The 27,620-nt window shown below is 36.8% G+C and overlaps 1 protein-coding gene across 4 annotated transcripts in view; it reads right to left on the bottom strand.

Moving 5' to 3' along the window:
- ZNF385B (zinc finger protein 385B) overlaps positions 1-26,070 on the bottom strand; it is a 302,554-nt gene extending 276,484 nt beyond the window's left edge. For 2 of the 4 annotated variants that reach the window (XM_028125138.2, XM_028125142.2), the window contains exon 1: positions 25,755-26,070. In XM_028125138.2, coding sequence (XP_027980939.1) covers positions 25,755-26,070 — 316 coding nt within the window. Of the gene's footprint in view, positions 1-3,373; positions 3,512-25,754 lie in introns of all 4 variants that reach the window. The other 2 variants (XM_028125130.2, XM_028125151.2) reach the window with 2 other exon arrangements.
- Between the last annotated feature and the right edge of the window lie 1,550 nt (positions 26,071-27,620).

The raw sequence follows: 27,620 nt of genomic DNA, 5'->3' as shown, positions 1-27,620 counted from the left end.
AGGGGGAGACGAACCACGAGAGACTACGGACTCTGAGAAACAAACTGAGGGTTCTAGAGGGGAGGAGGGTGAGGGTATGGATTAGCCCAGTGATGGGTATTAAAGAGGGCACGTACTGAATGGAGCACTGGGTGTTATACGCAAACATGTATTGAATGGAGCACTGGGTGTTCTACGCAAATATTTCAAAACATCAACTACATCAAAATAAATAAATAAATAAATAAATAAATAAATAAATAAATAAATAAATAAATAAAAGTTAAAAAAATAAGAAGTATTCATCACCACAGCAACAAACCTCAAAACAAACTACCAACTATATAATTAGTCCAAACTAATTACTGTATGTGTACAATAGGAAAGCTCACCAAACTTGGAGAGTACTTTGATTTTGTCATAATATTTCTCAATTAAAGTAGGTTTACTACTTACTTTTACTATCTGCTATATTTCATAACTAATCATTTTTAAAATCTGCTGAAGGAAATTCAGGGTTGTTAGCTCTTGATATAAAAATAAAAAGATGCAGGTAAATTTCCACAGAGATACATGAGAATCTCACATCCTCATGATAACTTTCTAAATCCTACTTCTTGTGAAAGAGAAATTGCTGCTAAGATTTTAGGCAGATATGCTAAATTATCCTTTGCTTCATCTAGTGAATTTCTATGATCTATATAATACAAGTTTTACTTATTCTAGGAGAATTCTGACATTCTAAAACTTCTTTTAAGGCTTCATTTACTAAACACGTTATATCATCAGAAATTCAAAGAGAAAATCTCAATGCCCTTCTAATCTTCTAATTCTCAACCCACAAACCCAATTTGCTTCATAGGCTTTGGGGAGTGAGAAATATGAGATACTTATTTGTAAGTCAAAACCTAAAACAAAATCCCCCTGACAAGCTGATGATGACTTGTGACATGACATCTCCAAAAGAGCAGAAGGAAAATAAGTTTTTTAAAATTATGCTTCATTGAAAATCAGAAAATCTTCTAATTACAATGGCACATACCATATGCTTACATTTCAATAAATATCATTTTATCATGTGAAATCACTTAACATAGGCAAAAATCCATGGATTAACAAGAAAAAAAAATCATGAAATTCAAGATTTCAGGAGTGTTTTCAGTTCCATTGTCAAGGCCATTTGAAAAAAAAAGTACAATAGCACCATTCTAATGTGTACCCTAATCTACTTGTATATATCCATTACCACCATACAAAGAAAAAACACAAGAATAAATACTTCATTAAATGTCCTGGTAGTGAATTTTGACCACCTCTATTTCAAAATGCATTATGACTAGCAAAACTTTCAACAAGGGTTTTTTTCTGGTGGAAAGAAAAGGCTAAGAAAAGCCTTCCTACAACATTTAAGTACATTTCATCTATTATCACTCTGTGGAAACAAAAACTGTTTTTAATATTTATCTAATTTTAGTATTTGAAAGCTTTTACTTTTCAAGTTGAGGCAGTTATACAAAAGAAAACATTTTCAACATTTTTAATACATCTTCAGACCATTTAGTTTTATTCCTTAACTAATCCTTCTCATAGTACATGCATGTATAATAAAGTATGGGTACTTTATATCAACTCTAAAATATATTAAAGCCTTGTCTTCTCTCCAGCATTGCTCTGGGATATATTACCAAACAAGCAGATTAAGTCTAATGATGAATTGCACAATATGGTCAGCACTAATAGAGTGGTTTTCTCCAAATGCATTATAAAAAGATGAACAAATACTTTACATTTCAAAACATAGCTATTTTGATGTCACATGTCAAGGAAAGTCCAAAATGATAAATGTTAGTAACTTTAAATCTGTAGGTTTTGGATTAAAAATATAAAGGAACTTCGGAGAAATGACAATGCATTCAGAAAATAGACTAGGTTGAAGGTAAGAGTCTCTTCTTGAGGGTCTAATTAGGTGCCCCCTCCCTCCGCTTTTTAAAAATTTATCTCATTGAGACACCTTAGCAGAAGCTACCAGCTTTGACAGAACACCGAAATCCTGGCAGTGAACCATAAATTGACCATTACCATAAAAAGAGCTGCTAAATGAGAAAGCATGGGCTCAGTATAAAACTAATTTCATGCTTTCAAAAGCACACAGTGGCTTCTAGCAAGATAGTGGCCCTGGGACTTGCTGAGACAGATTGGCGAACACAAATGGTTTGCTCCTGATGCGTCTGCTTAGCCAAGCTTTACATGTACTGGCAGTAAACGGGGTTCTTGAATCTTCCGTCAAACGAATACACACTTATCTATAACTTCAGATTTGAAAGCTGTAAAACAGCTGCCTCAAATAAATTTAGCAGGAAAAACACATACACACATACAAATACATACCCCATGTGCCATGTTAGCTTCCAATCAAATAAAAATAGATTTCTCTGCAGACCTAACATACTAAACCGACACTTAATAAGCATACTGCTTTGTGAATACATCATAACTCTCAGTCCTTTCTTCTTTAGAAACAGCTTCTCATGGTGTAGGAATTGGAGTTAGAAGAGCCTAAGCAATTGGGCTCCATCTACTCGGGGGCTAACTTTGAGCTCGTCCTTATCTAGTTGGCTTGCAAATACTCTATACTTATAATGCCACATCTGACCTTTCTGGGCATGGTGATCTACTAATTTAACTTTCCGGGTGAGTGTAACTACTTTAGTTATATTTAAGTAATAAAATCTGCTACATTTAAAATGTCATGTCTAATTAAAACATGCTTTATGAAGAAATGCTATTAATTTTCTCCTTCTTTCATTCAGTATGCTGTCTCTAAAAATCAATTACTATAGGTTGTCCAGTGCATGACAGGTCATAACTTCTAATTATTAATGTTAAGCTTAACAAGGTGTCAAGTCCAGTATGTAATCCATTTCACTTACTTTTAGTTATCTCGTAAACATCACTTGTTTCCTATTTTTCATGTCAAAGATTCTACAAAGTACATTTAGTCCATAGTCATATACATATATCTATATATATACACACACACACCTGAAGCACATCGTAGCACTGCTAATTACCTACTTTCAGTAATGACAGCAAATTGCATAATATCACTGACTTGTTCTGAATGTTTAAAATGCAAAGGAAGTCACCTACTGTTAAGATGTCCTCGGCAAACAGCTAGCACAGAAAAAAAGAATGCTATCACACCGTGCATTTAAGGAGTTACTTCCCAATAAAATTAAAGAATCGTATATCTTGCTCCTCAGTGGTGCCTTTTCCAATCTGTCAGTGCAACACGATAAACACAATTGATAACTCCACAGGATTCAACACAGCATAAAAATCTGTTACTGACACACCAGATCCCACATCCAAGTTTTAGAATAAAAATGCTCACCTCTGCTAGGAAGTCCACTCCACATCCTGGCTGGGCTTTCACCAGCTTTGAGAGCAACCAAGTTGGATAAACAAAACTTCCAGTATGTGACCGGTGTGATGCACCGTGCTACCGAGACTTGGCTCCAGCCCTGATTATCTGTGTGACAGTACCACGCTATATCAGTGCAGCTCCAAACCTTCCCAGATGCTGCTTATTGCACTGCTCATTGAAAATCCTTTACATGCTGGCAACATTTTAGGGAAGGACAAGCACACTGAGTCATTTGTAAAGAAAGCAGAGCAATTTCAATTCTATATCTCCACGCGTGCTGAAACCAGAAGCACTGTCAACCTACAAGTCTGAGTGGATTTATGCCGAGAAACAGGCAACCTAAGCCTTCATTATCAATGCATGAAATCAGCCACTGTGATCAAATTCAAGCAAACCACAAAAAGGATATGATTATGAAAGGCTCCACAGATTTAGCACCAAACCTTGTGGAAGGAAGAATCATCTACTGAAATTGTGTAAATGTTAAAAATAGCTCTGGCTTTTCAACAATGAGCAGGATGCAGAGAAGAAATCAGTAGTATATATTATAAGGACTTATCATAAAAGCTGCAAAAATCAAAATAGCTGTAGGTTCCTGGGACTTTTCTACAGATAAATAAAATCATTAGAGGTTATCACAATTATAACAAAAAATTTCCATATGTTTGATGTAGATGTCCAGTAAAGAACAAATTAAATATACTTTAACCCCTAATTGCTTATCTCTAAATTAAAATAATAATGATAGTAAAAGCATGCAGGAATATGCTAACACCAGGGCAAAATCCTATCCAATTTACTCTAAGACAAATTCTTAAACAATGAAGATTGAAATGTGCTCTGTGTAACAAAAAAACAAACATACAAAGTAAAGAATATTTTTTAACCCCATAGTTCTTGACCGCTTATTATTTTTTATAACTCTATAGCTCATGAAAATCCCTACCCCCGCCACCCACCAAATTTATACCTTTACCTTTCACCATCTTTTCTCTCTCAATACTAAAACATAAGATGCAAGAGACAGTTGACAACTCTTAAAAAGGTACAAAGGTAGAATATCCTAGGAAGTAGCAACAATGATTTGAGATCACAAAATACGGAGCTTTGACACATGCAAAGTGCAAAGCAAAAAGGACATGAAACATTTATCAAAAATCACAAAAGTGACTGGAAGAAATTCCTAGTAAGTAGCATTGACAGAGAATACATTTAAGGTTCTACTCAGATTTTTAAAGATGGGTTTTAGGTTCTGAGACTCTAAATTAGACAGGGCAAAGCAGGATCCAATAAAGGCAACCCCGATTTGAGGATCTTTGGTAAATGACTGTGTTCAATTCTAGTAATACCACTAGCTCCAGGTGCCACATTTAGTAGTATCTACTAAATCCAAAACATCTGTGTAAAAATAAGCACTGTGCCTAACATACATTTATATAACACAGCATTTTGGAACAACTTTAAACATGGCACCCACATAGGTATCCACATTATATCTCTGTGTGTATATTTGACTCCTTATAGGCCACCGGTTAGAACCCCTTCCTTGGACACAATCATAGACATACACGGAGTGGTCATGCACACAAGCATGTTTGCCCACGTCACAGGAAAATGCACGTATCCTGTTGCAGTTGCTTCTGCTACCTGAATTCCATTCATTTTGTGCCTCATGGTCCCGATTCAGCAACTGCTCAGTGTTTTCTGTCTATCTGTGCGTGTGCTTTTCTAGTCTTAGAAAATAGTTCATGAGAGATTGTGCGCCTAAAACTCTTTTTACTATTACCATACATGCAGCTCCCTAGTAATAAGATAAAAGTTTAAAGTGAAACCATAATATTTGATTATAGGTCCTTAATTCCTAATCTAAAACCTTAGTGCCAGATGCATTTCAGAATTCAAATGCTTTCAGATTTTAGAAAGATAATACTCTGCAGAGACCATGAATTATGTAATGCCTCCAGTGGGTCTGGGGCAACACTCTATAGTCAGACACATTAACATTTCTACAGCAAAACATGTGCATATTCAATCTAAATGGGATAAATAAAGACTATAATTAACCTCATATCAGTTCAGGTCAGGTTTTGCCACCAATATGAATTATGAAAACCTTCTGATTTTCAGGGCTTCTTGGATTGCAAGAATTGCAGGTTAGGAGACCGGTAGAAATGTTTACCTAAACTGTTACAGGGATTGGATTGGAAAAGGGTACCTAAACACGTGTTCTCTTGCTTGAACAAGAGATTTGGAGATTAGCGTTGTTTTAACAGGAAAGTAAAAAAATAGGAGAGACGGTGCTGTTAAGAATGAGACACAAAGCAGAGCAGAGATGGAGATATAAGGCAAGATGATGACACTAGGGCACAGGAACAGAAAGTAAGAAGAAGCCATTCAGAATTACTGTGTCGAGAAAAAAATAAAACACAGTGACAATAATATCAAACACTCGTTGATGAACTACTTTATACCCAGTAATGTGAAAGGCACTTGACAAAAATATTTCTTTTGGCAATATACTTTATAATTTTCAAAAGAAAATTTTAAAAGGAAGGATGTATTTTCATAATGAGGCATAAAACATTGGGTTATCTCTCTCTTCTCATTGTACCCCAAAACAAAACATCCATAACGTGAAATATGTGTGAGAACGTCGCAAACAAAAATAAGCTTTATGAAGTAAAGGTCCTTATTTTATTGTTATATGCCAAGTACTATTTGGTGTAAGAGTTCTTCACCAAACTCTTGTAGAAAAAAATGCAGTAATGTCCTTTACTGTCAATTCTCAAACTATTTAACTTTAAAGCCCATTTTTAAAAAGAATATTCCTCTCCCCAAACAGGAATATTATGTTGTGTTTACTTGGAGCTGTCCTATGAGTATATTTACCAAATCCTTTTTTAAAAGTAGGTACATTAAAGAACTTTAAGAAAACATTGACCCTGGACTTAAGACTTTGGGCCTATAGAACACTCATCATCTTTGAAGATGTGGTGGTCAAAGGGTGCCAAGATGCACTTAGGTAGGACGAATAAGTCTAGAGGGCAAAGGTACAGCACCATGACTGTCAATACTGTACTGAATACCGGAATTTTGCTGAGAGAGTAGATTTCAGTTTTTCTCATCACACACACACAAAGGAGTGATCAAATGAGGAGAGGGATGTATTAATTCTCTTGACTACAGCAATCATTTCACTATGTATATGTATATTGAGTCATGTTGTACACATTAAATATATACAATTCTTATTAAAAAAATTAAAAGATTATACATACTCCACCTAAAAAGAAGAGCATTTCTCGAGTGACCTTTGGGGCCCAGACTTGCAGTGGAGAAGAGTTCCAGAGGCATTTAAGAGAATACTGGTCTTTCTATTCACTGTACAAAGTATAACAGAATGTGTGGCTCTAATTTTAGAATCTAGAATATGGTCACAAAGTCATTTTCCATGTGAAGAAGGAAACTGCACTTATTCATTTCTGACAGTACAACATAATTTAGTGAATTCTTTCTTTAGTAACCTAAATAGTGCCCTGGGGGTTTGCTAGTTACTGCAGCTTCTAAAAGCAAATGACTATCCAGAGTAGGTAACTCCCCAGGATCAAAATCAGTATCTCTTTATACCTTTTACATCATGTCCACATAAGAACAAATAAACTTCTAGCCTCTACAGGCCAAGAGTCTCTGGATTGCAAGGCTGGCTCACTAGAGGGCAGGCTCTTGAAATGGGTCTACATGATGTGAATGCCATCACTCTCAGGCCAAAAAACAAAACAACACCAAAAAAACCCAATAATCAGCCCACCCAGATCTTCCCACCTCTTCATGTAATCAGGAGAAAAGCAAACATGTTTCACAGTTGGCCAAAGAACCAGCTCCAGAGAAACCATAAGCACAAGGATGAACACCAACCCCATTGTCAGTTGTAACACTTCACAGGGATGTCTAATTTGGAACAATGTCCAACAGCCTCTTTGGTTATGATGCTGTGAAGACTATGAAAGCGGAATATCTGTGTGAAGAGTTGGTCAGTCAGGATGACACCACATTTAACTCACCAAGAGAATCTGAACTTACTGATTTTAAATTCCTACTGAGCCAGCTAGCAAAAGCCTTTCTCTACAGATTAATTAGGTAATATACACACATACACAAAATCAGGTAACAGATTTTAAGGTGGCCTTTGATAATTGTGATCACTCAGCCACCCAAACACTTCCGTCATTGTCTAAGATTCAGTCCCATACTGAAAAGTGTCAGCATTTGGTTTTTAAAATCTGAAAGCCAAGACTTATATAAAATAACACTTATTTGTTAATAAATATATGTAAGAGTCCATAGTCCAAAGCATTCTTAAAGCAAGACTATCTGTCCTCACTAAAAAAGGGCCAGACACTCCTTTTAATTCTTTATTTTTAAAAGTTCCTTTAAAACTCCTTTATATGTCAATTCCTTAGAGTTTGGTACTTACATAATGAATACCATTTTTACAGTTTTTAACCACATGTACAGAATATGGACTTGTTCTATAATGACTTTTTTCAGGTCTACCTTAAAATGTTCTAGAATTCTGACACCATCCAAAATGGCTGGGGTTCTGTCCCAAAGCATTTAGGGATTGGAGCTATAACTTGAGCCTTCATTCTATTTCTGAATTGTTCTACTTTCATTCATACGGAACCTCAATAAGCCCTATTTACAAATATCAGTTGAATTTACCTGGGGAGTATCAATGTGGGGCACTAACTCGATGCTTATTTAGAAGAATAGACTCAGGATTTTGTAAAATACTTAGAAACTTATAATGATCAATTCTGGTCAAGACAAAGAGCCAGAAAACTATGTTAATATTTTTTCTACTGTATCATCACTGGGTCTAAATTACTCAAAGTCAGAGAATTCTTGGGCCCTATCAATAGGGATTTATAGTAAGGAAAGCAAATATCCTCTTCTTTAGAACCCAAGTTAGTATATATTAAGCCAAGATCCTTTTCCCTTCTAAGTCTGGTTTTCCTATAAAAAATTATAGGAAGTTATATGGACTCTATCTACTAAGTGGGCTGTAAATAATAATTCCATGAAAAGATTTCTATGGACTTTGAGACTTCCCTTTGTCAATTATTTGTTATATTTTCATCATAGTACCTGCATTTTGCAAAATATTTTTTTTTTAAGATTTTATTTATTTGACAGAGAGACACAGCCAGAGAGGGAACACAAGCAGGGGGAATGGGAGAGGGAGAAGCAGGCTCCCCGCGGAGCAGAGAGCCCGATGCGGGGCTCGATCCCAGGACCCTGGGACCATGACCTGAGCCGAAGGCAGACGCTTAAAGACTGAGCCACCCAGGCGCCCCTGCAAAATATTTCTTAGTTAAGTGATAAATGACTGTGTTAAGTCATAACTAAGTTAAGTGATAAACTGACTCATCAAAAATTAGGAAAAAGCAAGTATTTTAAGCCATATGTTTCTACTACAAAAGTGAAAGACATTATGCTGATGAATTCTAGCTCTATCTCTGCATCTGTCACACAAACCGAAGTTTGTGTTGTTAAACATTAGTGTTCATATCTAATACCTCTTAAAATGAACTACAACTTGTTTTCTTCCAGACAGAGAGCATATTATGATATTTAAGCAGTAATTTTTATTCCTGAAAAGTGAAGAAAAATCTCCACTGACCTTTCTCCCTCCCACCCTTTGTCAGGAGTGACACATACCTGCCACCACCCTGGTATCTCCCTTACAGGTTTTGCCTAATGCACAGAAGATATTCAAAAAGAGTCTGCCAAACGAGCATGCTCTTATGCACACATGCATGTCCACATACATGCTCACCCCTTTGGGAGTATTTCTTTGCTTTCCATACTCATTAATAAGTTCCAGCAAAAAATGAGGAAATGAGGAAAATATCTTACTTTCAATATACTTGTGGCACCATCTTGTGGTGATTCTATAGTGTTACGGTTTCAGGTTTAATTTTTAAAGTTCAAAATTGAGAGAACACTTTTGAGGATAAAATTTCATTTTAAATATATAGGAGAGGCAGTGTGAGAAATTTGGCCTATGAATTTAAAAACCCATACACATATTTTAATAGCTATAATACCTATCACAGTGTCCTGACCCTAGTAGCTGATTATTGAATGTAGAATAGGAATGAAAATAAGAGACCATTAGATGGGAGGGGGGGAAAAACAGCTGAGGATCCTAGAAGATCCTGGAGGCATCAAAGAGAAGCCCAGAATATGGCAGTGAGGATAAAGGATACATTATACAACGTTCCAACCCACAACCCACTTTCTGATCTTGCTCTCCATTTTTCCTCCAAGTAATTACTTCTACTTCCTGCTGCAAATCACCTGGTTATATCATTCAAACCTCACCTCTCCCTGCTCCCAAAGTGTCCTCAGCTTAAAATCTACTCAAACTCAAGGCCCACACAAAAAAGATGCCACTTCTCACATCAAGAGGCAGACTCCATGTTTCTACCACTTCAGTTTGAGCTGGTCTTGTGACAAGCTTTGACCAAAAGACCAGAGTGGTTTCTGCTCTTGCTGACTGACGGTGCTGCTCTGGGACTGGGTGAAGGAGTCTCCCGGTGAGAATGATCCAGCCCATAGCTGGCACCAACTTCCAGATGCATGTGTGTGGGGAAGGGTTAGACTGTCCAACCCAGTTGACATGCTGGCTACCTGCAGCTGATGAGTGACCTCCTGTGAATCCAGGACAAGGACACCTAGGTGAGACCAGCTCCAATCTCTGATCCAGAGAATCGTGACTGAAATAAAGCACTGTTTTAAAAAAAAATGTCTGAAGGCTACTATCTCAAATTTTGTCTCTCCTTCTGATTTTCTCACTCAGTTTCAGCCACATCTCAGCTTTTCTGAATATGACAAACTGTTTCTCAGTTTAAGATTTTAAACATTCTCTTTGCTCCCTTTGAATCAATATTTCTCCACTCTCTTTGCTTGACTAACTCCTGTTTAGTCTTAAAAGCTTCAACTTCAATGAGATTAGAAATTCTTTTGGAATTAATTGGAGGTGAGAAAGAAAATGGGCAGCTTAGTTAGTAGCAACTGGGAAAATGAAACATTAGATAACAAGGAAGTAGTCGTGAATTCTTTGCATTTTTACTTTGTGAAGAATTTGTTGCAAAAAGTTATGAGTGGTAATGCAGAGGGTGAGAAAGACCTTAGACTTGGAATCTTTGTGTGGCCTCTTGGAAAGGCCTCCAAATCTCTCTAAGCTTCTTATCTATAATGTGAGGGGAGCCACACTTATCATGTTGGGTTGTGAAAACTAACGTCATTATTTCAGTCTTTCCATGATAACTCCTATCTCCAGTGCACCTCACATCAAGTACAAATGTGTCTCTCTTACGACAATTCAGCCCAACCTTCATAATCTGGGCCTGAACTTTCATAGTTTTAAATATTATTTGTGTCAAATGAGTGCCAAGGGAAGGATCAAAGGTCACACCCTAAGAAAGAATCCCTTCCCATTTTGAGGAAATAGGGATTCTCAAAACCCCAGAATATAATCAATCTTCCCCACCATGATCCTTGGGGGCAATTTGATTCTCCATGATGCGCACAAATGTTCCTTGACAACACAAGGAGAACAAAATGTAAAGTTAACATTTATTACTCTATCTGGTGATTTACCTGCTTCTGATTGGACAGGGTGGGTATCAGAATATCATGTATCCCTGACTGATAGGAGGGGAAAGCCTCGGAGCAAAAATGCTGGTCCATCCAGAGAGAGAACTTACAGCCTCTCTTTTCTGATTCAACTTCCACATCAAGTACACTGTCTGAGCAGTAACCTGTAAGCACAAAGTAGGCAATTTCTGCCCAACCCAACTTACATCCCTAGATGGAAGGCAGGAACACCATGGTGACGAATCAGGTCATGCAAGAAGTAGGCCAACTTGTTCCAAATCCCAGCCTTGCCTCTTCTGGCTGTTACCTAACCTCTTCATTCCTCATTCCCATTGTATGTAATAATAGTGCCTTCCTCATAAATCTGTTGTGAGAATTTAAATAAGGTGACCTCCTTAGCACAATACCTGGCACAAGGGAAAGCCTCATTCATCCATTTAACCACAGCGATCGGGTCTAACTTTACTGTGTTTATGATACTGTAGAACATACAGAGTTGCTTACAAAGCTCCTCTAGCTCCTCCCAGCTAGAGGTATGGTTTGGTTGATGGGGTTGGGGGGGGGGTCTACGTCCCTTTATTTCCATGACGTCTTCCCTCTACTTCCATGGGTCAGTGGATGCCCCAGCAGAAGACAAGGTATACAAGAAGGCCCTCTTTCTCTTTCCTGACCAATTCCTAATTATAAATTTATCTGAGATAAGCAGCTCTTTTTCTGGGTATCAATCCTCCTCATTGGGTTAGATTGGTGTTCTCAAAGTGTGATTTCAAACCAGGAGCTTCCACTGAGAACTTGTTAGAAATGCAAGTTCTCAGGTTCTACTCCAGGCTTACTGAATCAGAAACTTTGGGGATGGAGCCAGCAATCTGCCTTCTAACATACCCTCCAGGTGATTCTGATGCACGCTAAAATTTGATAACCACGGAGTTAGATTGTCAGTCATTCACACATCAATTGCTTTAATTTTTTTAATTTCAAATACCCTCAGAGAATTAGAATGGTAAATGGGATAGAATTGGTGGGGAAATACCACAGCAATAGGCGCTGAGGATAATAGGTCCCAGCCTTTGACAGCAGAGGGTGAGATGAGCATCCTTAGCCACCCTACATAGAGAATAAATGTGGTCAAATTTATCTGGACTTGGGAAGTTGTATGTGGGTTGGGGAAAATAATCTCTGCACAGCCAGGTGATATCCTAGGGAAATACCAAGCTGAGATGTCTGGACTTGATCGGGGAGGCTCCTGGTTGACATAAACCAGAGTGGCATAGAAGAACTTAGGAGAACTCTGAATTCCAACAGCTGCCCTTGATCTTTTTTATCTATTTTTCGGAAACTGTGTTTTTCCTATGCTCCCACAGAACAAAGAACACTCTCCTGTTCTGGCTACTTTCTATTTTTCCTGAAGGATCTTCCCTCCTTTTCACCCAATCACATTTCACTCCAATAATAATAAACTGTAGTTTGTCCCTACATGCATTTACATTGCAATCACTTCTATTTGGAACATTGCTTTTCCTTGAATAACCTGAAACTCATCTTTAAATATTTACCACAAATATCACCTCTTCTAGGAAGACTTCCCTGACCTCTATAAAGTTAACCATTCCTTTTCTCTGTGCCACCCACCTTATATATAAATCTATCACTGTTCTTAGCCTATCACATTGTCATTCATTTAGATATCCAAACGGATATTGAGAAAAAAAAATTGTAAATTTGATAAGGCAAGAAACAAATATCGGAGAGGTTGTGGAGAAAGGGGAATCCTCTTATATTGTTGGTGGGAATGCAAGTTGGTACAACCACTTTGGAAAACAGTGTGGAGGTTCCTCAAAAAATTAAAAATAGAGCTACCCTATGACCCAGCAATTGCACTACTGGGTATTTACCCCAAAGACACAGATGTAGTGAAAAGAAGGGCCATATGCACCCCAATGTTCATAGCAGCAATGTCCGCAATAGCCAAACTGGAGAGAGAGCCAAGATGCCCTTCAACAGACGAATGGATAAAGAAGATGTGGTCCATATATACAATGGAATATTACTCAGCCATCAGAAAGGATGAATACCCAACTTTTACATCAACATGGATGGGAGTGGAGAAGATTATGCTCAGTGAAATAAGTCAAACAGAGAAAGTCAATTATCATATGGTTTCACTTATTTGTGGAACATAAGGAAGAACATGGAGGACATTAGGAGAAGGAAGGGAAAAATGAAGGGGGGGATCAGAGGGGGAGACGAACCATGAGAGACTATGGACTCTGAGAAACAAACTGAGGGTTTTAGAAGGGGGGGATAGGGGGATGGTTTAGCCCCATGATGTGTATTAAAGAGGGCATGTACTGCATGAAGCACTGGGTGTTATATGCAAACAGTGAATCATGGAACACTACATCAAAAACTAATGATGTATTGTATGGTGACTAACATAATAAAATTTTTAAAAAAGAAAAAAAAGAAAAAGAAATTGTTTTATTAATCTTTGAAGATATTTGATATTATTTAAAAAGCCAAACCCCCAAATTTGTGCTCATTATCATCTCTGATAATGCTACTAGAAGACTGGGTATTTTAGATGGTCAGCTTTATTAAGATTTTTTAACTGAAATTTTTATTGAGATGATTAGAGATTCACAGGCAGTTGTATGAAATAATAGAAGGAGTTCCCTTGAACTCATTCCAGCTTCCACTGATTGCACATTTTGTAAAATTATGGAATAATATCCCAGTCTGGATGTTGACATGGATACCATCTATTCATCTTATTCAGATTTCCCCACTTATACTTGAATTCCTTTGTGTGTTTGTGTGTATCTCCTATGTAGGTTCATGTAACCACCACCACAGGATCCCTCATGTTCACCTTTCATAATCACACCCACTTCCGTCCTGACACCTTCCCCCATCCCTAACCCCTGAGAACCACTGATTTGTTGTCTATTCCTAAAATTCTGTCATTTCAAAAATGTTGCACAATGGAATAATACAGTATGAAACCTTACGGGATTAACTTTTTTCACTCTGCATAATTCCCTAGAGATTCATCCAAGTTGTTGCATATAGCAATAGTTCATTTCTTTTTTTTATAGAGTAGTATTCCATGTATGGATTATCACAGTTTAACATTTCACCCTCAAAAGATATCCACATCAAATCCTGGGAACCTGGGAACATTATCTTATTTGGAGAAAGGATCTTTGCCAAAGAAAAGGATTTTGAGATGACGAGAACACCTTGAGTTATCCGGGGGTTCCTAAATTCAAAAGTGAGTGTCCTTATACGAGAAGTAGGGGGAGATCTGAAATAGTCCAAAGAGGAGAGGACACAGACACACAGAGGGGAAGATGTGAAAACAGAGGCAGAGATTGGAGTGATGTAGCCACAAGCCCCAAATTGCCAGGGCAGTCACTAGGAAGTGGAAGATATAAGGAATGGATTCTCTCTAGTGCCCCTGAAGGTTAATGCAGCCCTGCCAAAGTTGACTTTTGTTTTTTTAATTTATTTTTAAATTTTTAAAACTTTTAATTCCACTATAGTTAACATACAGTGTTTTATTAGTTTCAGGTGTATAATACAGTGATTCAACAATTTAGAGCCCAGAACTTTGAGAGAATAAATTTCTACTGTTTTAGACCACCAAGTTTGTGGTAATTTGTTACAGAAGCCTCAGGAAACTAATACAGAGTTGTTTATAGTTTTTGGCTATTACCATTAATGCTACTCTAAGCATTCATATACAGGTTGTTGTGGGAACAAATTTTTTATTTCTCTGGAATAAATTTCCAAGAGTACAATTACTGGGTTGAACGATAAATGTAGGTTTAGTTTTAGAAGAAACTTCCCAACTATTTTCTAGAGTGGCTATACGATTTTACATTCCCATTAGTGATGTATGAGTGATCCATTTACTCCCCATCCTTGCTAACATTTGGTGTTGTCACTATTTCTTGCTTTAGCCATTCTGACAGATATATATTAAAATCTCATTGTGATTTTTTTCATTTCACTGATGACTAATGATGTTGAACACCTTTTCATGCACTTGTCATCTGTATATCTTTTTCAGTGAAATTTGTCTTCCTGTCTTTTACCTATTTCACACTGGATTTTTTTTTAACTGTTGAGTTTTGAGAGCTCTTTATATATTCTAGATACTAGTCCTATGTTAAATATGTGGTTTACAAATATTCTCTACCATCTGTAACATATATTTTCATCCTCTTCACATGGTAGTTTGCAAAGCAAAAGTTTTTAATTTTGCATGAAGTCCAATTTATCAATTTTTCTCTTATGGATCATGTTTTTGGTGTTAAGTCAAAACTCTTTGCTCAGCCTTAGATCCCAGAGATTTTCTTCTATTTTTTTTTCTAAAAGTTTTATACTTTTATGTATTACATGTAAATCTATGACACACTGGTTTAATTTTTGTGTATGGCATAAATTTAGGTGAAAGTTCTTTTTTTTTTTCGTTTTTACCTATAGATGTCCAGTTGCACCAGCAACATTTATTGAAAAGACTATCTTTCCTACATTGAAATGCTTTTGTACCTTCATCAAAAATCAATTGAGCATAAGTGTGTAGATCCATTTCTGGGTTTTGTAGTTTTTTCCATTGATCTATGTGCCTATATCCCTGTTAAAATAATAGTCTTGATAATTTTAGCTATATAGTAAGCTTAAATATTGGGTAGAAATTTTTCCTGCTTTATTCTTCTTTGTCAAGATTACTTTAGCTATTCTAGAACCTGCATTTTTCAATATAAGTTTCAAATAAGCTTGTCTATATCTCCAAAAGCCTTGCTGGGGTTTTAATAGGAATTGCATAAAACCTATGGGCTAATTTAGAACTCACATCTTAGCTATGCTGAGTTTTCCAAGTCATGAATATGGTATGGCTCTCCATTTTTTTAGGCCTTGATTTATTTTCTCAATATTTTTTAACTTTCAACATACACATCCTGCATATTTTTAACTGCGTATCTAAGTATTTTGTTTTATTAGATGTGATTTTAAATTATACTGTTTTTAAATTGTAGTTTCCACATGTTTATTTTTAGTATATAAATATGCAACTGATTTTTCTGTGTTGACTCTCTATCCTGAAATCCTGCTAAACTCACTTATTAGTTTTAGGAATTCTTTCAAAAATTCTTCGGGATTGATAACAGATCATGTAGTCTGTGAAGTGAGATAGTCTTATTTCTTCCTTTCCAATTTGTAAGCCTTTTATTTATTTATTCCTGCCTTATTATGGCAACTAGGATTCCCAGTACTATGTTGAATAAGAGAGATGAGAATGGACACCCTTCTCTTGCTCTTTTTAAATTTTTTAGTTTTCTTAATTTTTAAATTTTAATTCCAGTATAGTTAACACAGTGTTGTATTAGTTTCAGGTGTACAGTATACTGATTCAACAATTCTACATGTTGCTCAGTGCTCATCAAGATAAGTGTACTCTTTAATTCCCATCAACCTATTTCACCCATCCCTTTGCCCACCTCACCTCTGGTAACCATCAATTTGTTCTCTATAGCTAAGAACTGTTTCTTGGTTTGTGTCTCTCTTTTTCCTTTGTTCATTTGTTTTGTTTCTTAAATTCCACATATGAATGAAATTATATGGTACTTGTCTTTCTCTGACTTATTTTACTTAGCATTATTCTCTCTAGTTCCTTCCATGTTGTTGCAAATGGCAAGATTTCATCCTTTTTATGGCTGAATAATATTCCATGTATATATACACCATATCTTCTTAGGCATTCATCTATCAATGGACAATTGGGCTGTTTCCATAAGATGGCTATAGTAAATAAATATAGGGGTTCATATAACCTTTTAAATTAGTGTTTTTATATTCTTTGGTTAAATACATAGTAGTGAGATTACTGGATCATAGGGTAGTTCTACTTTTAACTTTTTGAGAAACAGTAGGGAGATACTGTTTTCCACAGTGGCTGCACCAGTTTGCATCCCAACAGTTCAAGAGGGTTCTTTTTTTCTCCATATCCTCACAAACATTTGTGGTTTCTTGTGTTTTTGGTTTTAGCCATTGTGACAGGTACAGGGTGATAGCTCATTGTAGTTTTCCCTGATGATGAGTGATGTTGGGCATCTTTTCATGTGTCTGTTGGCCATCTGCATGACTTCTTTGGAAAAATGTCTGTTCATATCTTCTACCCATTTTTTTAATTGGGTTGTTTGGGTGTTGAGTTGTATATGTTTTTTATATATTTTGGACACTAACCCTATGTCAGAGATGTCAGTTGCAAATATCTTCTCCCATTCAGTGTGTTGTCTTTTATTTTTGTTGACTGCTTCCTCCACTGTGCAGAAGCTTTTTATTTTGATGTATTCCCAATAATTTATTTTTGCTTTTATTTCCCTTGCCTCAGGAGACATATCTAGAAAAATGTTGCTATGGCTGATGTCAGAGACATTAATCCCTGTGCTCTCTTCTAGGATTTTTATGGCTTCAGGTCTCAATTTACATCTTTAATTCATCTTAAGTTTATTTTTGTATATGGTCTAAGAAAGTGGTCCAGTTTCATTCTTTTGCATGGTGCTGTCCAGTTTTCCCAACACTATTTGTTGAAGATCTTTTTCCCATTGCATATTTTTGCCTTTTTTGTGGAAGACTAATTGATCACATAATCATGGGTTTGTTTCTGGACTTTCTGTCCTGTTCCACTGGTCTATGTGTCTGTTTTTGTGCCAGTACAATACTGTTTTGATCATTACATCTTTGCAGTGTAATTTGAAATCTGGAATTGTGATACCTCCACCTTTTTTTTTTCTTTTTCAAGATTGTCTTGGCTATTTGAGGTCGTCTGTGGTTCCATACAAATTTTAGGATTATTTGTTCTAGTTCTGTGAAAAATGCTATTGGTATTTTGATAAGGATTGCATTAAATCTGTAGATTGCTTTGGAGAGTATGGACATTTTAACAATCTTTGTTCTTCCTATCCACGAGCATGTAGTATCTTTCCATTTGCTTGTGTTGTCTTGCATTTCTTTCATCAGTGTTTTCAGAGTAAAGGCCTTTCACCTACTTGGTTAAGTTTATTTCTAGATATCTTATTATTTTTTGTGCCGTTGTAAATGGAACTGCTTTCTTAATTTCTTTCTGTTGCTTCATTATTAGTGTATAGAAATGTAAGGTATTTCTGTACATTGATTTTGTATTCTGCGAATTTCCTGAATTCATTTATTAGTTCTAGTAGTTTTTTGGTGGAGTCTTCAGGGTTTTCTATATAGAGTACCATGTCATCTGCAAGTAATGAAAATTTTTACTTTTTCCTTACAAATTTGGATACATTTATTTCTTTTGCTTGTCTGATTGCTGTGCTAGGACTCCCAGTACCATGTTGAATAAAAGTGGTAAGAGTAGATATCTTTGTCTTGTTCCTGATCTTAGGAAGAAAGGTCTCAGTTTTTCCCAGCTGAGTATGATATTAGGCAAGGGTTTTTCATATATGGCCTTTATTTACAAAAAAAAAAAATTTTATTTCTTTATTTGAGAGAGAACGAGCAGGGGGGAGGGGCAGAGGGAGAGGATAAAGCAGACTCCCTGCTGAGCCGGGAGCCCTGACACAGAGCTCCATCCCAGGACCCTGAGATTATGACCGAGCCAAAGGCAGATGCTAAACCAACCAAGCAACTCAGGTGTCCTCATATATGGCCTTTATTATGTCAAGGTATGTTCCCTCTAAACCTACATTGTTGAGAGTTTTATTAGTGTATAGAAATGTAAGGTATTATTATGAATGGATATTGTACATTGTGAAATGCTTTTTATGCATCTATTACAATGATCTTATGGTTTTTATCCTTTCTTTCATTGATGTGATGTATCATATTGATTGATTTCTGAATATTGAACCACTCTTGCAACCCAGGAATAAATCCCACCTGATCATGGTGAATGATTTTTTTGATATATTATTGGATTTGGTTTGCTAAAATTTTGTTGAGGATTTTGCATCTATATTCATCAGGGATATTGGCCTGCAGGCCGTTTTTGTAGTGTTTTTATTTGGTTTTGGTATCAGGGCAATGGATGTCTTGTAGAATGAATTTGGAAGTTTTCCTTCCTCTTCTATTTTTTGGAATATTTTGAGAAAAAACAGGTATTAACTCTTCTATAAATGTTGAGTAGAATCCACCTGTGAAGCCATCTGGTCCTGGACCTTTGCTTGTTGGGTGTTTTTTATTTCAACTTCATTGCTGGTAATTGGTCTGTTCACATTTTCTATTTCTTTCTGATTCAATTTTGGGAGGTTATATGTTTCCAGGAATTCATCCATTTCTTCCAGATTGTCCACCCTTATTTTGCTCTTGATCTTAGGGTAAAGCATATACAGTCTTTCACCTTTAGTATGATGTTAGTTATAGGCTTTTTGTAGTGCTCTTTATTCAGTTGTGGTAATTTCTCTCTGTTTCTAACTTGCTGAGAGTTTTTATCATAAATGAATGTTGAATTTTTTCAAATTCTTTTACTTCACCAATTGATATGATCATAAAATTATTTTTCTTCTTCAGCTGTTGATATGTTTTATATTATTGATTTGCAAATATTGAACCAGTTTTACAAACCTGGACTAAATCCAATTTGGTCATGGTGTAAAATTCTCTTTACACATTACTGGATTCAGTTTGTTTATATTTTATTGAGAAATTTTAAGTCTAAGTTCATGAGAGATTAGTTTGTAGCTTTCTTTTTATATATTGTCTTTGTCTGATTTTGGTAGCAGAGTAATAATAACCTCATAAAATAAGTTGGGGAGTGTTTCCTCCACTTCTATTTTCTGGGAGAAATGTATAAAATTGGTGTTCTTTAAATGCTTGGCACAATTCTCTAGTAAAACCCTGTGGATCTAGAAATTTCTTTTTGGGAAGCTTTATTATGCATTCTTCTCAGTTATCAAATTTCTGAATATAAGTTTATAGTATTTGCTTATTATATTTTTAATTGTGGTAAGTTCTGTAGTGATATCACCTATATCATTTTTGTCTTCTTTCTTTTTAATCTTTGTCGGTCTTGCTAGAGTCTTACAAATTTCATTGATATTTTCCCCAAAGAACCAGCTTTTTGTTTCATTGATTTTTCTCTATTGTTTTCCTATTTTCAACACCAGATATTTCTGCCCTTGAACTTTATTATTTTCTTCCTTCTGCTTGGTTTGGGTTTATTTTTTCTCTTCTAGCTTCTTAATGCAGAGACTTATTTATTGGAGACTTTTTCTTATTTCAAACATAAGCATTTGGTGACATAAATTTTCTTCTCTACTGTTTTAGTTACATCCCACCTATTTTGATATGCTGTTTTCTATTTTCATCTAGTTCGATGTATTTTTTCTTTCCTTTGAGCTTTATTCTTTTATTCATAGGTTATATAAGAGATATGTTATTTTCCTGTTGGTTTTCTATTGTTTTCTGGTTTAATCTCATTATGGTCAGAGACATACTATAATCATATTGTGTATGATTACAATTCCTTTAAATGTGTTAAGGTATCTCTTATGGCCTGGAATATGGCCTCTCAGTGAATGTTCCATGGGCATTTGAAAAAAAAATATATGTTCTACTGCTGTTGGGTGGAGTTCTAAATAAATTAGTTAAATCCTGTTGGCTTATTATATTGTTTAGATCTTCTATACCCTTGATGAGTTTTTGGTCTAGGAATTCTATCAGCTGCTGAGAGAGAATTACTGAAGTCCTCAACTGTAATTGATACATGACCATTTAGAATCATTATGTATTCCGTCTTCCTGGTGGATTGGACTTTTTATCATAGCACAATGTCTTTGTCTCTAATAATATTCTTTGTTCTGAAGTCTGTCTTATCAAATGTTAACATAGATACTCATGCCTTTTTTATTTTTATGACTGTATGCAAGGCATATTCTTTTCCATCCTTTTACTTTCAACCTATATATATATAGTTGACTGTGCAGTGAGTTTCTTGTTGGCAGTATTTAACTGGGTCATTTTTTGAATCTGCTCTGAAAATCTCTGTCTTTTGATTGTTGTATTTGGACCATTTACATGTAAGGTAATCATTAATATGTTATTACTTAAGTCTGCCGTTTTATTATTTGTTTTCTATTTGTTTCCTCTCATTCTCATTTCTATTTATCTTTTCTTATTCTGTGAGTTACTTGAAAATTTTAGTAGTACTCCATCTTGATTTATCTATATTATTTTTGATTGTATCTCTTTGTAAAGTTTTCAGAGTATTTGCTATGGGTATTACAATACACATACTTATCACAATCTCCTGGCACCACCATTTAAATACTTCAAATGAAGTACTGATACCTTACTACCATTTGGGTCCCTTGAAGTTCCCCACTTTTAAATATCATTGTCTTGAGTATCAGATGGTTATAATTTTTGTTTCAATCATCAAATATGATTTATAAAACTTAAGAGGAAAATGACAGTGTAAGAATTCATTTTATGTGTCAAACCTTGCCTGGGCCATGGGGTGCCATGGGGTGCCCAGATATTTGGTTATTCTGAATTCTGTCTGGGTGTTTCTGTGTTTTGAATGAATTTTAAATTTAAATCTATAGACTGAGTAAAGCATATTGCTCTCCCTGATGTGGGTGGGCCTCATCTAGTCAGTTGCAGGCATGACTAGAACAAGAGTCCTTCTGTTCTTCCAGAAGCTGAGATTTAAAGGTTTTGAATTCTAAGCTTAGTCTAAAGAACTGCCAGTGGTTAGAGGTCAGTCACTTCTTATTCAGAGAAATGGCTTAAGTCTCAACCACCATGCTGTGGACCCCACTCCCACCCTTACCAACCCCGACTCTATAATAAGGCTGACAGAGAAGAAGGAAAGTTACCTCTGAAACTGACAGTTCTTGGGAAGTTTATCTCTACTACCACAACTTTTCTCCTTTGTGGGGAAGATGGGATACCATTTTTCTCTGTGTATAAGTCTGCTAGGGCTGCTGAAACAAAAGCACCACAAACTGGGTAAAGATATATCAGTCACAGTTCTGGAGGCTGGCAGTCCAAGATCAAAGTGTGGCATGGTTGGTTCCCTCTGGGGACTCTGAGGGAAGGACTGGTTCCAAATCTCTCTCCTTGGTTTGTAAATGACTGTCTTCTTCCTGTGTGTCTACCTCATCTTTTCTTTTTGTGTGTCTGTATGTCTAAATTTCCCCTTTTTATAAGGCTATCAGGCATATTGAATTAGGGTTAACCTAACTCTAATGACTTCATTTTAACTTAAGTTACTTTGCAAAGGCTCTATCTACAAATAGGTTACATTCTGAAGTACTGAGGATTAGGACTCCAACATATCCCCTTCTGCGGGGGGGGGGGGGCGGGGGGGGGGCACAATTCAGCCCATAACACTCCATAAAGCCAAGCAATGGGCAAAAAGGGGAGATTGGCATTTTTTTCCTTGATTAAGTACCACTTTGTCAGTGGACTTCCCAGTCTCCCCTGTGCTACCTGAGCAGGAAGAGAAATGTGGAGGAGACCCTCACACCCCACTCCACTTCTACCTGCCTGTGCCCCAGCAGCTCCAGGTTTTGGAGAGGAATGTTAGTTGTCAGATGTATTCTGTGCATTCCCTCAAGCCCTAGAGTTGATAAATACATAGATAAGAATAGACACAATCTTGCCAGGACTGCCACAATGTGGGAGAAAGAAGCATACACAATTGAGGAAAGGTCTTTTGCTACAAAGTGGGGGTAAATTGAGATACAACTAAATCTCAGGGACTCCCAATGCCTGAGGGATATTTTGGTGGAGTTCTTCATCCACAGGCTCTGCCAGGAGCACTTGTGACCCAGAGACCACCAGAATAGGAATCTCCTATCAAGAATAGCATTGCAACCTTGCCTAGGCTGTAAGATAAGGCCACTTCCACCCCTCCATCCCTCCATGGGCAGAAGGGCAGGCTGAAGCAGGGGAAGCTGAGAGTTAACTGCATCCCATCCTCTACTCTCAACTCCAGGGTCTACCTAGCCAAATCTTAATTTGGCTCTGACATGGATGTTTTTATAAATAGAGCTGAGTCATTTAAATCAAAGTCCCTCTGAATATACAAAAGTGAGAAGTTATGGGCTGAGAAAGTGTTAAGGGAACTGCTACCCAGCAGGAAACAGACGTTTGATAGATCAAAACTGAAGAAAGTGACTGGAAAAAATAAAACCATGTCAGTCTTGCTTCTCGGTGAGTTGAGACAACAGTAGATAAGTGCACATGTACACATAGCACTAAGATATATTCCACCTTACTTCCTACTGTTTCAATTAGCATGATATCATGGACAGATTCCCATGTCATTAGGTATTCTTCAGAAATTCAATTTTTAATGACTCTAGTTTCTATCATTCATCTTATAAATGTACTTTAAGGTATTCAACCTTTCTCCTATTGGACATTTGGGATACACTTAATATTTTGGAATTATAAATCATTTCATGATCATCTCTGTACATACATCTATGTCTAAGAGAAAAAGAAACTGTTATACCCACTATTTTTTTCAAACAGGAGAATTCATGTTAACCACTTTCAGAGATTAAGTGACTTGCTTTCATCATATGCTAAACCCATCTTTTGACAATGGATAATTGACTATACTATCAGTGTATGAAAGTTGTCCGTTATACCTAATGTAAAACTTGAAAAGCTGACTCATTTTGTACCCATTTTTCCTATATATTAATATTGCCTTATACTAGATGATGAGCTATATTTTACTTGTAGAATATATCCATAATATTCTGTGTATGTCTTAGCTAAATTTATGTCATCTAATTTCATTAGCATGGAGAAACTCATGAGTTGGAGCTTTACATGTCTATTTTCAAAACCCATCAAAGTGAGATAGTTCACCATGATAGCAACAATTTGTGACCACAAATATATTATAGCACACAGGTCTGAATTTAACCTGAGTGTTACTGCATGGCAGAAAATAGCAGCAAAGTAGTGACAAAGAATAATGGCTTCACTATTAACTAATTAAATATGGTTGGAATTCTAGATCTGCCATTTCCATGCAATATAACCCAGACAAATTATTTTCTCTCTCTGTGCTCCATTCCTAGTCTGTAAATTAGGGATAATCATAGTTCCTACCTCAGGGTTGATGAAGGATTAAAGGAGAAAATTCCCAGAAAGGACCAGAAAATGGCCCATAAAATATGATCAGTTAATGTTAGCCACTAATCTCACTAATTAGAAGTCACAAGTTAACCTCCATCTAGACATACATATTTAGGCTCTGACAGATACAATTCACACCTTTACTCAAGACTATTTGCTCTCTGATTCAGATATAAAACAATAAATCAGTTTTTAACCTGACACCAATTCTATCTTACTATGTATATACAGATACATTAATGCATCTGTGAATATTTACATTATCATCATAATAAATAAAGACAAAATGGAGAAGTAATTTTTCACTCTTATAATAAATGTGTATCTTATAACCTCGAAGTTCCTTTAAGTTCTTCCACAGCATGCTAAGTAACTATTGACTGGGGAGAACAGTTTAATGAAATTAAATCACACATTGAGTAAAAAGCAGTTAGGTTTAGCTTGAAATACAAGAATTATTTCTTTACAGCACACACACAATTTTCACTAGAGCTTAATATGGGTCATGGCATAACTTCACAAAATCAAAAACCATGTACCAGCCCCAAGTAAAATTTCAACAAATGGCTTCTCTGCAGCCTCGCGCTCCACAGTGAAGCCTCGTTCCGAGGGTCGGCTAGAGTGGAATTTGGAGCTCTTCCACCACATTCAGAAAGAGGCTTCTCTTGATCTCCGACGTAAACCTGAGTAGGACACCCCCTATTTGTAGAAATTTTCACCCCGGATCACAGTAAATTTCACATCTTCTTTAGTTGTGTCCTAGTGGAGATACCCAATGACCAGCAATGGGGAGGAGGAAGGGCTGCCCAAGGATAAGATAAAGAATTAGAAAGACTATTTCTCAGATTCAGGGCAGATGCAGGCTATGTGACAATTTCTAAGCTTCTGCTTCTACCCACCCACAGGACAGGGTGAGAAGCGAGAGAGGAGGCAAGAAGGAGCTTGCACCGGGGCCAGAGCTCAGAGGTAAGCCTTGCTGGTTTTGGCAATGCCTGCTCCTATTGTTAGAACACCACTGGCACACGCTGCCAACTCCCTAAAAGAATATAACATGTCTACTGCTCAGGATTAATGCTCCCTTCCTGCATCACGGGATGTTATAAATAAAGCTGTTGCTTTTTATATACTATCAAGTAGTACACTACCCTATAGCAAGCAGATGAAGAAAACCCAAGAGAGCCTAATTTTGCGGAGAGGGAGAACAAAAAACTGACATCACTGATCTATTTTAAATACACTTCAAAATATATTAGGAAATGTTCACACCCTATGGGGAGAGAGGACCAAGTCTACGATGCAATACACGACATTGTGTGTGTGTGTGTATAATGTTTGATTCTAATATACTATATATGAATTTCTTATACAGGCACACACACATACCCAGAATTAACCAACAGCTCTTGGAATTAACTGTAGGGAAAAGAATACATATTAGTGTGCTGGTAGCTCTATGGTGAAAGATACCTTGTTCTAAAGCCTTCCTTTTCTAGAACAGCGGCATTTCTCCCAGCAGCTCATGGGAGCCCTGGGCGCTCGCACCTACCTGCGCTGGTGTTGGTGCTGGGGCTGGCCAGCAGCTGCCCTGAGCCCTGAGCTGGCGGTGGGGGCTGCCCATCACTCAGCTGCTTGACTCGTTTGCGATGGGATTTGCCATTGTAATGGACTTGGGCCTGGGCTGCGGAGTTTAGCTGGATGTTGCACACTTCACAGAAGGAGAAAAGAATTTTCTTTTTCTCTTTACTCAACTGGTCCTCAGGCCTGTCATTCTTTATCCCCTTTTCTTCAAAGCCCCGTAGAAAAGTTGCCATATTCATAATACCATCTTCAGGGTAATTGTTAGGGCTTAATGAGTACTTCATACCTGAAAAAAAAAAAGTACAGGTGCTTGCGAAATATATGCTTTCTGATTTTCTAGTATGATTACAAACTATTTTCATGATTTAGGATAAGCTAAAAGCCTTCTAGCTACTCAGTGGACGTTCTTTGAAAAACTTATCAAAACTACCTGAGCAAATACGGTCTTTGAACATGTTTCCTCTGTCTGAAGTTCCTCCTCCTTATCCTTGCCCCACCCTCCCTCCACCTCCCGATTCTTTTGCCCTTTCTATCTCCCGCCCACCCTTTAGATCTTACCTGGAGGACTACCCTCTCCAGGCAACCCGTCTGACCTGGAGCCAAGGCGGACCCCTGGTTACATGCTCCCATAGTGCTATATGACCTCCCTTCAGAGCACCCATCACCGTATGCATGTCATATGGATTTGCGCAATTTGGCTAATGTGTTTCTCTGATAGAGTATGAGCTCTATGAGGGCAGTAACCTCATTTCTGGATGTCCCTTAGGCCTAGAATTGTACTGTTTACATAATAGGCATTTAAATACCTATTGAAGGAAAGAATAAATGTTATGAACCCAGAATTGTGAAAAAGGGTATACACACAAAGGTATATATAATACATGCACACCTGCCAATAGACCTATGCCCTAAACCAGGGAGGAGGTGAATTAACAAAGATTAAAACACAGTATGTCTGCAACTTACATTAAGTTGTGTTCCAGAAGCCCCTTTATAAGTCAGCCAATGGGAATTTGAACATGTTTTCTTATACTTGTACTGAAACAAACTGTATTTAGGTTTCCAGATTAGCCCATAAATATCAATTTAATTTTTGATGAGGTTGAAATGCAGAACATCTGAAATAAAAAATAAAAGAAATACAGTAAATGGTAAACTAGGAATTAAAAAGTGGAAAAAGAGTAGAGCAGACTAAGATATAATTTTTCTTTATTTTTAAGTGCTGATTTTTCCTTCACTTAGTTAGATAAGGGCATAGTGATTGATTTTAACTTCAGGGAAGATTTTAAAGGAGATTTTGAGTGAAGGAGAGGGCCTTGGCTTTTTATTTTCTCAGTTCCACTTTAACATATGTAACTTTTAGATTTTATTTAATACCACTATTACCGGCACTTTTTTAAATAATTTTTTATTGTTATGTTAATCACCATACATCATTAGTTTTTGATGTAGTGTTCCATGATTCATTGTTTATGCATAACACCCAGTGCTCCACGCAGAACGTGCCCTCTTTAATACCCATCACCAGGCTGACCCATCCCCCCACCCCCCTCCCCTCTAGAACCCTCAGTTTGTTTTTCAGAGTCCATCGTTTCTCATGGTTCATCTCCCCCTCCAATTTACTCCCGTTCATTCTTCCCCTCCTGCTATCTTCTTCTTCTTTTTTTTTTTAACATATATTGCATTATTTGTTTCAGAAGTACAGATCCGTGATCCATCAGTCTTGTACAATTCACAGTGCTCACCATAGCACATACCCTCCCCAATGTCTATCACCCAGCCACCCCATCCCTCCAACCCCCCCACCACTCAGCAACACTCAGTTTGTTTCCTG

The sequence above is a fragment of the Eumetopias jubatus genome, unplaced genomic scaffold (genome assembly GCF_037043125.1).
Source record: "Eumetopias jubatus isolate StellerSeaLion01/CBP00866 unplaced genomic scaffold, mEumJub1_p1.0 scaffold_3, whole genome shotgun sequence".
Classification (NCBI taxonomy): Eukaryota; Metazoa; Chordata; class Mammalia; order Carnivora; family Otariidae; genus Eumetopias; species Eumetopias jubatus.
Note: the sequence above shows the minus strand (reverse complement) of the source record. Positions and strands in the feature narration are given on the sequence as shown.